This window comes from Nipponia nippon, unplaced genomic scaffold, assembly GCF_047370975.1.
Source record: "Nipponia nippon isolate SJK-2023a ecotype South Korea unplaced genomic scaffold, ASM4737097v1 scaffold_2, whole genome shotgun sequence".
Classification (NCBI taxonomy): domain Eukaryota; kingdom Metazoa; phylum Chordata; class Aves; order Pelecaniformes; family Threskiornithidae; genus Nipponia; species Nipponia nippon.
Window position 1 is genome coordinate 131424289 of NW_028262336.1, and position 13392 is coordinate 131437680.

Genomic DNA, 13392 nt, shown 5'->3' on the forward strand with positions numbered 1-13392 from the left:
CTATTAGTCTAGGTCAAATCCTTACAAAGACACTGTAGGAGCTGCCAGCAGTTCTCCTGCTAGGGGTCTGAGGACAGACATCTATTCTTACCCTTCTGAGCCACTGTGCACCTGGGCTTTTGCAACGACAAGGTATTGCTGTCCCACCCGAGAAGGTGGAGGACATCCAAAAAGATACACTAAAATGACTGGCACCATTTGACTGCGAGAGCAGGCCCTGCCTCCTGGGCTGGCTTGGCCCAGAGAAAATACAAGGAAAGCAGTCAGCAGCAGTCCGCTTTCTGAAGGGTTGTTCCTGCCTAGGACAGAAGCAGCAGAGCCTGAGGTGCCACAGTATGGGGCTGAGGATGCTCCTGTGACATTCCCCTGCTCTGGTCTTGTCCACAGCAGGCACTTTAGTATGCTCTCCAATGCAAAGCTCTCACACAGCTCCTGTGGACATCACCTCTGGTCCTCCCTGAAGAGGAGATAAGCCTGGGGATGGCCGAGGACAGTCATGCACTGGTGCCCATGCACTGGTCCATCGTCACAGCAGAGCTGAAGGACAGGGGCCCTGTGTAACACCGCTTGGCAGCTGGCACAGGGCAGGAGAGCAGCACTGTGCCAGCCCCCCTTGGCCTCCCTCCCTCTGGTGCTCCAGCACCCCGTATTCAGTTGCAGCACGCAGCCCCTTGCCCTGGGAGAAAGCAGGGCGGTGTCTCACAGACAGACAAACGAGGCTCAAGGAGGGACGTGTTTTAAAGGAAAAATCCTGTACTCTGGGCACTTTGCCCGAGGGAAATGTTTCCTCATTGAGATGAAGTGGTATTGCCACAGCAACTGAGATGCAACCGAGATGCAGCCAGGACATGTCCAGGGTGTTCTGAGAGCCACTGGCACACACGGCTTGAGCAGAGACAAGACAAAAGGATGCGAAGGGACAGGGATCACGGGGGGATGTGATTCTGTGACCCCATCAGGCCTTGCTGCAGCACAGCACGGCAGCTTGCCATGCAGACCAGTGTCACAGCCATGCATGGGGTAGCAGAGCCCTGCTTATACCACCCAGGACAGCAGGGAGAGGGGAGCTCTCTGCATGACAGACCCCACAGGTCTCAGCCTCGCCCACTGGGAAGCACGGTCCCTGTGTGCAGGGTCTGGCTGCAGACCTGGGTGGAAAAGCAAGGGGGAGGAGAAGGGCTCTGTGAGGTCTGTTTCAGCTGTGGTGTCGGCACAGGGTTTCAGTTGTGAGCTGCTGCAGCAGTGCCCAGGAGCAGACCACTGGGCAGACCTCAGCAGTTGCTGTTCTCGCACAGCCTGGCTCTGAACTGAACAGATGGGACAAGGCACAGCCACTCGGGGCTGCTTTCACCCCGAGGCTGGGGCTTCAGCTGAGAGACCTGGGTACACGTAGGAGCATGGTGACTGCTGGCTCAGAGACCTGGGTGCTGGCTCAGGGACCAGACAGAATTGGCCAGGGTGTGACCCTGTCAGCCCCTCCTTCATGGACACAGCAGCTTTGGCACAGCTCCACAGCTACGAAATGCTCACCTCTGAATGGCAGCTTCAGACAGACACACTCCCATGGCACTGTGCAAAGGCTGCTCCTTCACAGGCAGCGATCCCTGGGACAGAGCATGCAGGGGAGCCCTGGGCACAGCAGCTCTCCACAGTCACAGACCTCTGTGCGCCTGACTGGGGTTTTAGTACAGCTGCCCGTTGACTCTGGGTTTCAGGAACTGCAGAGTACCAACTCCTGAGCTGAGTTTGGGGCTGGGGGTTACTCTGTTTGGATGCCCGCATGTACCAGGTGACAGAGGCGTTGCGGTTGGGCTGTGCACATGGTTTCGTTGCAAGATGGCATCAGGCCCTCTGGGACAGTCAGGGTGCAGGCAGTCCTGCAGGGGCAGCTCAGCGTGGTGCTGGCTGGCTGCCATGATGCAAGGCTGCAGCAGGAAACCTGCAGCTGCAGCTCAGGTTCCTCAGGACTCAGGGGGCCCATGCCCCAGTGGGGGCTGGGACCCCCTTCATGAGATATGGTGTGCTGGTCTGGCCTCTCCCCAGTGCTCTTGGTGCCCATGCTGTGGCTTGCTTGCAGCAGCAGCAGCGCTGTGCAGTGAGTAGCTCGCAGCGACACCAGGGTGCTGAGGAGCCTGTATAGTGGCTGAGGGGATGTGTGGTGACAGGGGGCTGTGGTGAGCACTGCGATTTCAGATGGGTACTTGTACATGGCTGAGCATTTCCCACCATGCCCATGGGCGACTTGCAGTGGCCAGCACTTAATCATGGTGCCAATGGATTGAACGCCGTGCCATACCACGGGTGGCTCACGAGGGCCTGCACAGTGGCACAGTGTCAGAAAGATCTCTGTCAGCCTGGTATCCTGTCCCAAACCCAACCATCGAGCAGGCACAAGAGAACGGAGTTTTAACAAGAAGCTCCAGCTTGACGTCTGGGCTCTGAGGACTGACTTTCTCATATCATAGAATCATAGCATAGTTTGGGTTGGAAGGGACCTTTAAAGGTCACCTAGTCCAACCCCGCCCTGCAATGAGCCGGGACATCTTCCAGTAGATCAGGGTGCTCAGAGCCCCATCCAGCCTGACCTTGAATGTGTCCAGGGACGGGGCATCTACCACCTCTCTGGGCAACCTGGGCCGGTGTCTCACCATTCTCATTGTAAAAAATTTCTTTCTTATATCTAGTCTAAATCTCCCCTCCTTTAGTTTAAAACCATGACCTCTTATCCTATCACTACAGGCCCTGCTAAAAAGTTTGTCCCCATCTTTCTTATAAGCCCCCTTTAAGACCACAGTAAGGTCTCCCTGGAGCCTTCTCTGCTCCAGGCTGAACAACCCCAGCTCTCTCTCAGCCTGCCCTCATAGCAGAGGTGTTCCAAGCCTCTGAACATTTCTGTGGACCTGCTCCAACTGCTGAGGACCCCCGAGCTGGACGCAGGGCTCCAGGAGGGGTCTCCCCAGAGCGGAGCAGAGGGGCAGAATCCCCTCCCTCGCCCCGCTGCCCACGCTGCGGGGGATGCAGCCCAGGAGATGGTTGGCTTTCTGGGTTGCGAGTGCACATTGCCGGCTCATGGCCAGCTTTTCATCCACCAGTACCCCTAAGTCCTTCTCCTCAGGGCTGCTCTCAATCCCTTCATTCCCCAGCCTGTATTGATACCGGGTGCTGCAATATCCCAGTCTCTTCCAAACTACCGGGCAAGCACCAACCTCCCAGCAAGGCACCCCTCACCCTACCCTCAGCCAGGGGTTCCCGGACACTAAGGGATGTGCAGCCCTTCAAAGGCTGCCCTTTGAACCTGTGGTGCAAACAATGCCAGCTTGCCCAGTGTCCCTGGGCAGCATCCTGCAACCTGCCTCCCTGCGGTGCCTGCGTTATCAGCCACCCACAGACACCACTGCTGTGTTCAGCACCTGCTGACGGCTCAGGGAACAGGCTGGTGCAGAGGGAGGGCTCCCTTAGGATGCCCATTGGACAGGGAGTGGTCCCCCATCTTTGTCACCTTTGGGTCTACATAGAGACAGCCATGAATCCACAGCAGGGCTGCAGTCACAGCAGCTTCATGCACACCAGGGAATAAAGCGCAGCAGTCCAGGTGCCTGGCTCTGAGGCCCCAACACAGGACTTGCCATTTGGCTGAACTTGCCGTCTAAGGCAGGGGCTGCACCCAGACTGCATCTTAGTGATGGTCCTGACCTCTGCTAACTCCTGAACTAGGCCTAGGAGCTTTTGGGGAAAGGTCCAGTTAGGAGGGACAAAAATTGTGCTGGGAGCTGTGCTAACAACCTCTGGACAATGACAGGTTACTGTCCATGTCCAAACACTAACACTATTTAATTCAGTGGTATAGAGATGGGGACTGTGTTGCTGTGCCTTTGGGGGGCTCTGAGCCTTGTGGTAGCTGAGCAGGCATTGGCAGAGCACAGATGGCCTCCCCCGTGCTGCTTCCCCGGGTGGTCTTGGTGCTGTACCTGAGCTGGGCTGGATAAGGAAAGCATTCTTCTCGTTGCCGCTGACGATGCTGTACGTGATGCGCCCAGAAGAGCCCCCCGTGTGCACGGCTTGGATGCTGGCCACGGCAGTGCCTGGAAGAGAGTGAAACAGCGTGAAGGGGCAGCAGAGTCTCGGGGCAGGTGGCAGAGAGGGGCAGGGTGGTGTGTGGGCAGCACACGCTGTGCCACAGGGACACAGGTCTGCCTGAGGACACTGCTGCCAGAGGGAGCGAGATGCAATGGTAACTTTGGGCTGGAAGCCAGGATTCGCGGGTCCTGTCCATGGCCCCTCTGTGGTCTCACTGTGACCCCTGGAGACCTTCCAGGAGCAACCGGGTACCCGTGACTGCCTACAGTGATCTGAGGACCCTGAGGCAAACCCACAGGGATTACCACCCTGAACGGCCTGGGCACCAGTGGGATCCTGCAGTCCCTTGGGTCTACCCAAAGCATAATGGGGCTTCCCAAGGCCTTGCAGTGCTCCCTGGTTTGAGCTTCCCACAGCTTTGCCGGTCCAGCACCCACCTCCCCTCCCGTCCTGTCCCATTTCATCCCAGCACTTGCTGGTCACCCTGCCCTGCTGATACCTGGGGCAGCATTTTCTGGCAGGGCCACGTCACTGGTGCTCCGGGGAAAGCGCAGCCCCCGGTAGGGCTCTTCCTGCAAATGGATGACCACCACACCAGTAGAGGAGAGTGCTGGTTGCCCCAGGTCTGTGGCCAGGATGAAGAGTGTCCGCTGGCGCTGGCTGAGTGAGCCCAGGGGCTGCAGCAGTTGGATATCCCCTGTGTAGGAGTTGATTGCGAAGGCAGAGTTGGGGGTGGCAAGGCGATACAGGATGGAGGCATTGGCACCCGCATCCCTGTCCTCTGCCCTCATGGTGGCCACGACCTGCTTGAGTGGTGTGTGGCGGGACAAGTTGACAGTGAGTGGGCTGTGCAGGAAAGCAGGGGCATGGTCATTGACATCTCGCACCGTGACCGTGACACGCACAGCTGCGCTCTTGGGCTCCCATGGTGCTGAGTCCACAGCCTTAGCCAGGAAGCTGTAACTGGGGTGGCGTTCCCGGTCCAGCGCCTGGGCACTTCTGATGCGCCCACTCTGTGGCTCGACCTGGAACATGCCAAGTGACTCATTGCCCAGGTAGTAAGAGACCTGCCCATTGGTGCCCTCGTCAGGGTCCTCAGCCACCAGCTGCAGCACCAGGGCACCAACAGGCAAGTCCTCTGGCACCTCCACCACATAGGTGGCCTGAGCAAAACCAGGTGCGTTGTCATTTAGGTCCAACACCCGCACGTTCACTGACATGGTGGCACTGCGTGGGGGAGTGCCGTGGTCTTGTACCACCACTGTGAGGCTGTAGGAAGCAACTTGCTCCCGGTCAAGGGCACGTGCAGTGGAAAGGACACCAGAGACCGGGTCTAGGCTGAAATCCTGCCCAGGGTCTCCATCTGGAAAAGAAGAGACGGAATAACAAGACAGCGTGACTATAACTGGTACAAGGAAGGACCTGCCCTATGCTGCCCAGAGAGGACAGCATGAAGTCCATCCCAGTGTGGCCTGCAGGGAGGGTGGAGTGAGCTGGTCTCTGTAAGGCCCCAGTGGGATTGAACCTCCTTGGTCCAGCTCTGTGTGCGTGTGTGTATGTAAGAACTGGCTCCAACAGCTTACAGGCCAGTGTTGCTGCCATGGGAAGCCCCCAGGCAATGCATGGCATGGTAACAGCAAAGAGATCTCACTTAGCGACTTGTAAATTCAACAGGTCAGAGCAGCCAAGAGAGGTACGGAACTAGTCCAAGCCTGGGGAACCAGACAAGAGCCTGGGGAATGAGGAAGTGCAGCCTGTCCAGATCTTGGGGTGCTCTTTACCAGGGGCAGAGAAACTAGAGGGCTGAGAGGTGGCAGCAGCTCCCTGTGCTTTGGAGTAGGAGAGAACTGAAGTGGAACAGGAACTGCCACGGGTGATGCTTCCCAGAGCCATGGGCAGCCCAGGGTGAACTGCCCTTACCTACTGCTGAGAAAGAAGCTACAGAGCTCCCTGTGTGCCTCACCTGCCACGTAGTATTCCAAGCGCCCGTTCTCGCCTCCATCAGGATCGGTGGCCCGCAAGGTGTAGAGTGCCACGCGGCTTTGGTTCTCAGGGACCTCCACAGAGCAGGACTCACTCTCTAGGTGTGGTGCGTGGTCATTCTCATCCCCTACTGTTATCCGCACAGTTGCCCTGGAGAGGTTGGGGGGCAGGCCACCATCCCGTGCATAGACTGCAGGAACACAGCAAAAGCACTGCACGCCACCCTGCTGACTGGGAGCTACTATCAAGGCTGTCATATGGAAATGCCCAGACAATCACAGGGGCAGCCAGGCATGGGATCACCGGCATTCCTGCAGGCTCAAACCAGCCAACAACCCCACCTGCCCCACAAACCTCCATCACTTCCCATGGCCTGCCCTCCCTGTAGTACTGCCCTGCCCCAGGAGTGGGGGGCACCCATCGGTCTCCCCTGTGCTCCCTACCCCCATGCCTGCTGCACCCCTCTAATGCACCAGCTCAGCCCTACCCATCAGCACGTGTTGCTCCTGCTCTTCACGGTCCAGGCGATGTGTGGTGACAATAAGCCCCGTCTGTGGGTGGATGGAGAACGGCCCCCCAGAGAGACCCCCATAGGACACCTGCCCATTGGCACCTGCAGGGAGGAACATGGTTTGAGGGCAGCCCAGCAGCAACCCCAGGGGCCTCTCATTTGGCTCAGAGCCCTGCACCTCCCTCCTCCCAGGCTGCCCACCCAGGGGTCACGCAGGCTCCGGGAGAGGATCATCTCACTCCATGGCAAGTGAAGCTGGGGCAGAGATGTGTGGTGGAGGGAGATCCCAGCCCAGCCCAGTTTGTGGAAGGGAAGATGGGCCAAGGAACCTTCAAGGAACAAAGGCCACTGTCTTGGGGAGCAGAGGGAATCACAGTCCCTGCTCTCATTCTCAGCTTCTCCCAGGATTCAGCCCCTCTCTCATCTCCAGGCCAGGTGATGATCCTTCCCTCTCCAAACCAGGTGGGAGGGAGCAGAGTTCACCCAGTCCTGGGTGCTGCATCTCCAGAAGGGCCCCTGACCAAACTGGGGCTCATCCTTGCCCTGCATCCTCACCCAGGTCCCGGTCCGTGGCCAGCACCTGCAGCACAGGGCTGCCAGCTGGCAAGTTCTCCATGATGTGTGCTTCATACTCAGGTTTCTCAAAAGTGGGAGCCTCATCGTTGACATCCAGCACCAGCACGGACAGTAGCTGTGTAGCGGAGCGGCGTGGGAAACCGTGATCCATGGCCACCACAGTCAGATTGTGCTGCACCACCTCCTCCCGGTTCAGGGCCCGCACAATGGAGAGCGCGCCTGCAGACACAGGGAGAGAGGCGAGCTGGGACCGCACGGCACCAGGGCCGACTGTTCCCAGGACAGAGCTATGGCAAGGCTGCAAGCACTGGGCTGAGCCAGGGACAGCCAGGTCTCGAGAGACAGCAGTATCATGCCAACCAGGTGCTATGCTCGGGACTCTCCACACCCCACAGATCTCCCTCCTCCGGGTTCCCCAGTCCACGCCCTCCTCCTGTGCACCATGCTACATCCCTATGTATCCCTGCACCCTCCTCAGCCCCTGCGTTCCCAGTGTCCCTGCCGCCCACCCTGCATCCTCCTGGGCCCTCACCAGTGCTGGGGTTAAGGTGGAAGCGGCCGTCACTGTTGCCTGCTCGCAACAAGTAGCTCACACGCCCGTTCTCTCCCAAATCGTTGTCCTGGGCCACCACATGCAGCGCCACGAACCCTGTCGGCTGGTCCTCCATGACGCTGACAGCAGCAGGCGAGAGGAACACGGGCACGTTGTCATTCTCATCAGTGACAAACACACGGGCTGTGACGGCTGCCGAACGGCGCTGGCTGACGTTGCGGGCCTGGTCCGTGGCCTCCACCACCAAGAGGAAGGAGGCAGCAGCCTCCCGGTCAAGGCCCTGGCGAAGGGTCAGCAGCCCCGAGCGGCTGTCAAGCTGGAAGGGAGCCCCGGGGGGCTCCTGGTGCAGCAGGGCGTAGCGCACCTGGCTATTGGGACCCACACCATCCCCATCCACCGCCTGGAAAGTGAAGATGGACGAGCCAGCCTGGGCATTCTCGGGCACCACAATGGTGATGGGGTCTTCAGGGAAGGTGGGCGCCTGGTCATTGCAGTCCTGCACATGGATCTGTACCAGCACCAGTCGGCTGGAGGGATAGCCATGCTGCATGTCCTCAGCACTCACCTGAAGCACGTGCCGTGCCCCAGCTTCATAGTCCAACTCCCGGGCAGCGTAAATCTCCCCTGTCACACTGTCAACCACAAAGGTGCCATCCCCACCACCTCCTACCACTGTGTAGGTCAGCTGTCCTCGTGCAGGGGCATCTGGGGGTGCCACTGAGCCGATCACGGACCCTGGCTTGACCCCCTCGAGAGGGTGCAGGGTCAGCACAGTGGCATCAGGCCGTGGCAGCACCCGGGAGGATGGCAGTACCTGTAGGGAGAGGCAGCAGTGAGGGGCACGCACCAGGGTGCTGTGTGCCAGGAGGTCCTATTGGGGAGCCAGTGAAGAGGGGGACACGGGGCCTGCAGAGAGCAAGTGTCGGGAGGCAAGGTCTCAGCTCTTTTGGCCTAAAAAATTAATAGCAACCTGAAAAACATGCTGAGAATAAGTGCAGGTTGGACAGGGTGAAAGACGAGCTTCACCTGGGGAGCTAGGGTAGGTAAGGACAGAGAGAGCTGCTGACTGGGCAGAGAAGGCTCGGGGGGATCTTACCAAAGTAAGATCATCACTACCTGAAGGGAGAGTGCAAAGAGGACAGGGCCAGGCTCTTCCCAGTGGCAGAGGCAATGGGCACAAACTGAAACACAGGAGGTTCCCTCTGAACATCAGGAAACATTTTTTCAACTGTGAGGGTGACCGAGCACTGGCACAGATTGCCCAGAGAGGTGGTGGAGTCTCCATCCCTGGAGACAGTCAAAAGCCACCTGGACATGGTCCTGGGCAACTGAATCTGAGTGGCCCTGCTTGAGCAGGGTGGTTGGACAAGATGACCTCCAGAGCTGCCTTCCCACCTCAACCATTCTGCGAGTCTGTGACTGTGTTACATACTGCAAAGACAGCAGACACCAGCAGAAACAATTCTGCAAAACGTAAGCAAGAGTGGGCAAGAAGAGAGGTGCAGAGAAGAGAGATAACCCCGTATGACACAAACATAAATAAATACTATCACTACTTTTATTAAAGATACCGAAGTTAATTCGGGGATGAGGTGCACCTGTGGATGGGAGAGAGGATGCATGAAAAGCAATAGTGTTATCTGAAGGGAAGACATGTTGAAGAACTCGGTGCACTCATGTCAAGGAGCCGGGGAAAAAGAGAATACAGCAAAACTGTCAGCCCAGAGGGGTATCAAAACTAGCGACCGTCAAGCAAATAGCTACGTTACAGGGATGCAAACAAGCACTTCAGGGACAACCAGTCTGCCAGCCTGGCCTCAACACTTTGAAGGCTGTAGAAGAACTTTAATGACAAGAACAGTTACAGACATGGCATAAAAAGGAAATGGTGTAAAATGTATTGTGGAATGGCTACAGGCAGATGTGCCAGGCTAACAGAGTGCTTCTCTCCTCAAGGTCAAAGGAAACGCAGTGTATCTATCTATCTAACTTGTCAGGGTTTTAGCTGGGCTCTGATGCAGGAGCACATGGGAGATCACTCATTAAACTGGGGAAAGGCACAACAGGAGGATGGCTGTGTGACAGAAAGGACTAAAAGATCGACTGGCTCAAGGAGAGCAGTTAGCAGGCCTTTGCAGAGATGGCTCTTGGTGCTGACATTTACTTTTGATAGGTGCAAGGGCAAAAGAAAGCTGAGTACGTTATGAACTTGCTGACGATATTAGAGGTCACTGCCAGCACAGAGAAGCAGCAGAACATCAAACAAGGAGAATGGCCTTGGGAACTGCAAGAACAGGGACAGCAAGATGTGAAAAGGTGTACTGTGAAAGTGCCTTGACTGCGGGGAAACCGGAGTCTCTGCTGTAAAAGGAAGCTCATTACTAACAACAGAGAAAGGACTTGGCTGTCTGGGCCAATACACCAGACAGTGAGTGCCGAAGTTATACAGATGTGCAGAACACCCTGCATGTCAGGAACACTGTTTTCAGTAGATGCTGAAATATTTCAGGGAAATATTGCAGCCATTTTTAAAAAGGGTAGAAAGGAGGACCCTGGGAACTACCAACCTGTCAGCCTCACCTCTGTGCCTGGGAAGATCACGGAACAGATCCTCCTGGAGTCTACGCTAAGGCACATGGAGGACAGGGAGGTGATTCGGGACAGTCAGCACGGCTTCACCAAGGGCAAGTCCTGCCAACCTAGTGGCCTTCTATGATGGAGTGACTACATCAGTGGACGAGGGAAGAGCTACGGATGTCATCTATCTGGACTTCTGTAAGGCCTTTGACACGGTCCCCCACAACATCCTCCTCTCTAAATTGGAAGGATACGGATTTGATGGGTGGACTGTTTGGTGGATAAGGAATTGGCTGGATGGTTGCATCCAGAGGTGATCCAGCGGGATCGAGTGCACCCTCAGCAAGTTTGCAGATGACACCAAGCTGAGTGGTGCAGTCGACACGCCTGAGGGACGGGATGGCATCCAGAGGGATCTGGACAGGCTGGAGAGGTGGGCCTGTGTGAACCTCATGAGGTTCAACAAGGCCAAGTGTAGGGTCCTGCACTTGGGTCAGGGTAATCCCCAGTATCAGTTAAGGCTGGGGGAGGAAGGGATTGTGTGCAGCCCTGCCGAGAAGGACTTGGGGGGTAGTGATAGACGAAAAGCTGGACATGAGCCAGCAATGTGCTCTCACAGCCCAGAAGGCCAACCGTATCCTGGGCTGCATCAAAAGAAGTGTGGCCAGCAGGGCGAGGGAAGTAATTCTATCAGCGAAACACTGGCACAGATTGCCCAGAGAGGTGGGAGATGCCCCATCCTTGGAAACATTCAAGGCCAGGCTGGATGGGGCTCTGAGTAACCTGATCTGGTTGTAGATGTCCCTGCCAATTGCAGGGTGGGTGGACTAGATGACCTTTAAAGGTCCCTTCCATCCCAAAGCATTCTATGATTCTATAATTCTATGCTGGGAAGAATTAATGTCTCTGTGCAGGGGACCTCTAAGGTCTTCTCTGCACCAGCATATCTAGGACAGGGTCAGCTGTCCAAGTCTGGAAAAGACAGAACTGCTTACTGTTAATGCTGTTGAGCACTTTACAGATGAGAACATGCACAGTGACAGGTAGGCCCATCCCTTCCCATCCCAGGTTCTCCACACAGATTTAGGGCTGGATCAACAGCTGAGCAAGGGCAGAGGGTGCCCTGGGATGAAGGCGGGGAAGGGTGAGAAGGTGGGTACGAAGGCTGCCAAGTAGCTGGATGGTGTCTTCCAAGAGGTGAGCGAGGGGTAGATGGGGGACAAGCAGGGACAAGAGGCACTGGGGTGCTGGATACCTGAATGCGAATGATGGCTGATGTACTGCGAGGCACTGTGCCCCGGTCACTGGCTGTCACAGTGAAGATGTACTCAGCACGATCAGATCGGCGTAGAACTGTGGCAGTCCGCAACTCTCCCGTAGCCATGTGGAGTGTGAAACGCTCTGCCCAGGCTCCTGCAGAAAGAAGGTGAAATGCTGCAGGGAAAGGCAGAGAGGAGGGAGGGCAGGGGGCAGGGTGGGACGGAGGAGGGAGCGCGGTGTGGCAGGGCTTGGGCAGTGGGCACCCATCTGCCCACAAGGGTGGTGGCTGCAAGGTAGAGAGAGAGCAGCAGCAGTTAGTCAGTTCTGCAGCTCGTACCTATCAGTGAGTAGATGATGGTCCCATTCTCACCCTCGTCGGGGTCCTTGGCCTGCAGGGAGGCGACTAGAAGTCCCGATGGCTTCTCTTCCAGCACCTGCAGCACAGCCCAGGGAGCAGCTGAGTGGCACACGGCACCCTTCAGCCTACCCCCACAAGCCCCCGAGCACAGCACAGGATCTGCACCTTCCTACACCAGCCCTGCACCTCACCCAAGGCACAGACTCCCTGGCAAGACCCACCGGCTGTGCCTGAGGCTGGACAACATGGAGGAGTCCACAGCATAGCTGGCAAAGGGCGTTTCTGCCTTGCCAGCCCTCCTCCCATCCTGCCCTGTTTAACAATCAGCTTAGCAGCGTTGGGGCATGCTGCAGCAGTGAGCTCCAGGGCGATGGGAGGACACTATTTCACCCATGGTACATCCAAAGCCTCTACAGCTAGGAAAATCCAGGGCTCCACGACAGTCCTGGTTCTCTCTGCCCCCAACAAACCCCTTCAGCTGCAAATGCAAAGGTACGAGCACTGACAGGCTCAGAGGCCAGTCACCCTGGTAATGCAAGGTGATTTCCTCAGTTCCCACCAGCCGGCCCAGGGAGGTTTGTGATCTCTGGGAATGCAGCTGGCAGTTCTTCCTGGGCTCGGACACCCGGACTCTTAGGGCTTTTCCCTTCTCTCCTTTGCTCCTAGTTAGTGCTGCTGACTGCCTGTCTGTAGGCACTTAAGACCATCATTTTATGCCAGTGCATCGCAGTACCATCAAGACATTAATTGCACACGTGCTCAGTTAACCCCACATTCTGAGGTGAGTTATCAGCTTCCTGACAGAGACCACATGTAACAGCACGCAAGCACCTTTCCTGGATAATTATGGAAATGGCCGCATCCCCGTTCCTGCCCCTTACCACCTGTCGGCCTGCTGGCAGACCTGTCTCTCCTCCAGCACAGACTTCTTGCACTTACCCACACCTCACTGGCAGAGAAGGTTCCCCACTTGGCAGAGACTCTGTGGTCCCTTCCACACCAGAAGACATCGAATTCACATCCTGAGGTTACAGACCTCAAATTCACATCCTATCAGCACATCCCACAGTACAAATCATCCTCACAGATCCAGCTGTGCTAGGTGATCTCCGTGTGGTACTGCCTTAATGCATTTATGAAAAAGACAAGTGGAATCCAAGCAAGAATCCAAGGAAAGAGGCTGCAAGCTCCTGAAAGGAGGCAAGGGTTAATGCAGTTGCACAAGCTGCTGGCACCACGATGGTGGCGCACAGGGAGGGAGACCAGAGGAGCTGGACTTGTTTAGCCAGGCCAAGCAGTGATGTGACTGCACTCTGTAAACGCTGGGAGAGGGGAGGGAAATTCCAAGGAGAGAGAAGAGCTATTTAAGCAAAAACACAATATTGGCACAAGAACAAATGAGTATAAAGTGGTCAGAAATTAGTTTAGGCTGGAAATTAAGAGATGTTTTCTAACTACCAGATCAAGGAATCTGGAACAGCATTTCGCAGCAGCGAT

At 56.5% G+C, this 13392-nt stretch overlaps 1 protein-coding gene across 1 annotated transcript in view; it reads right to left on the reverse strand.

Annotated features, from left to right (window-relative positions):
- Nucleotides 1–13392, reverse strand: part of DCHS1 (dachsous cadherin-related 1) — an 85894-nt gene that overhangs the window by 10069 nt on the left and 62433 nt on the right. The window contains exons 8-15 of the mRNA XM_087758355.1: nucleotides 11875–11971; nucleotides 11533–11690; nucleotides 7680–8514; nucleotides 7127–7366; nucleotides 6548–6673; nucleotides 6041–6250; nucleotides 4577–5440; nucleotides 3969–4082 (exon numbers count right to left, since the gene is read on the reverse strand). Coding sequence (XP_087614481.1) covers nucleotides 3969–4082; nucleotides 4577–5440; nucleotides 6041–6250; nucleotides 6548–6673; nucleotides 7127–7366; nucleotides 7680–8514; nucleotides 11533–11690; nucleotides 11875–11971 — 2644 coding nt within the window. The remainder of the gene's footprint in view (nucleotides 1–3968; nucleotides 4083–4576; nucleotides 5441–6040; nucleotides 6251–6547; nucleotides 6674–7126; nucleotides 7367–7679; nucleotides 8515–11532; nucleotides 11691–11874; nucleotides 11972–13392) is intronic.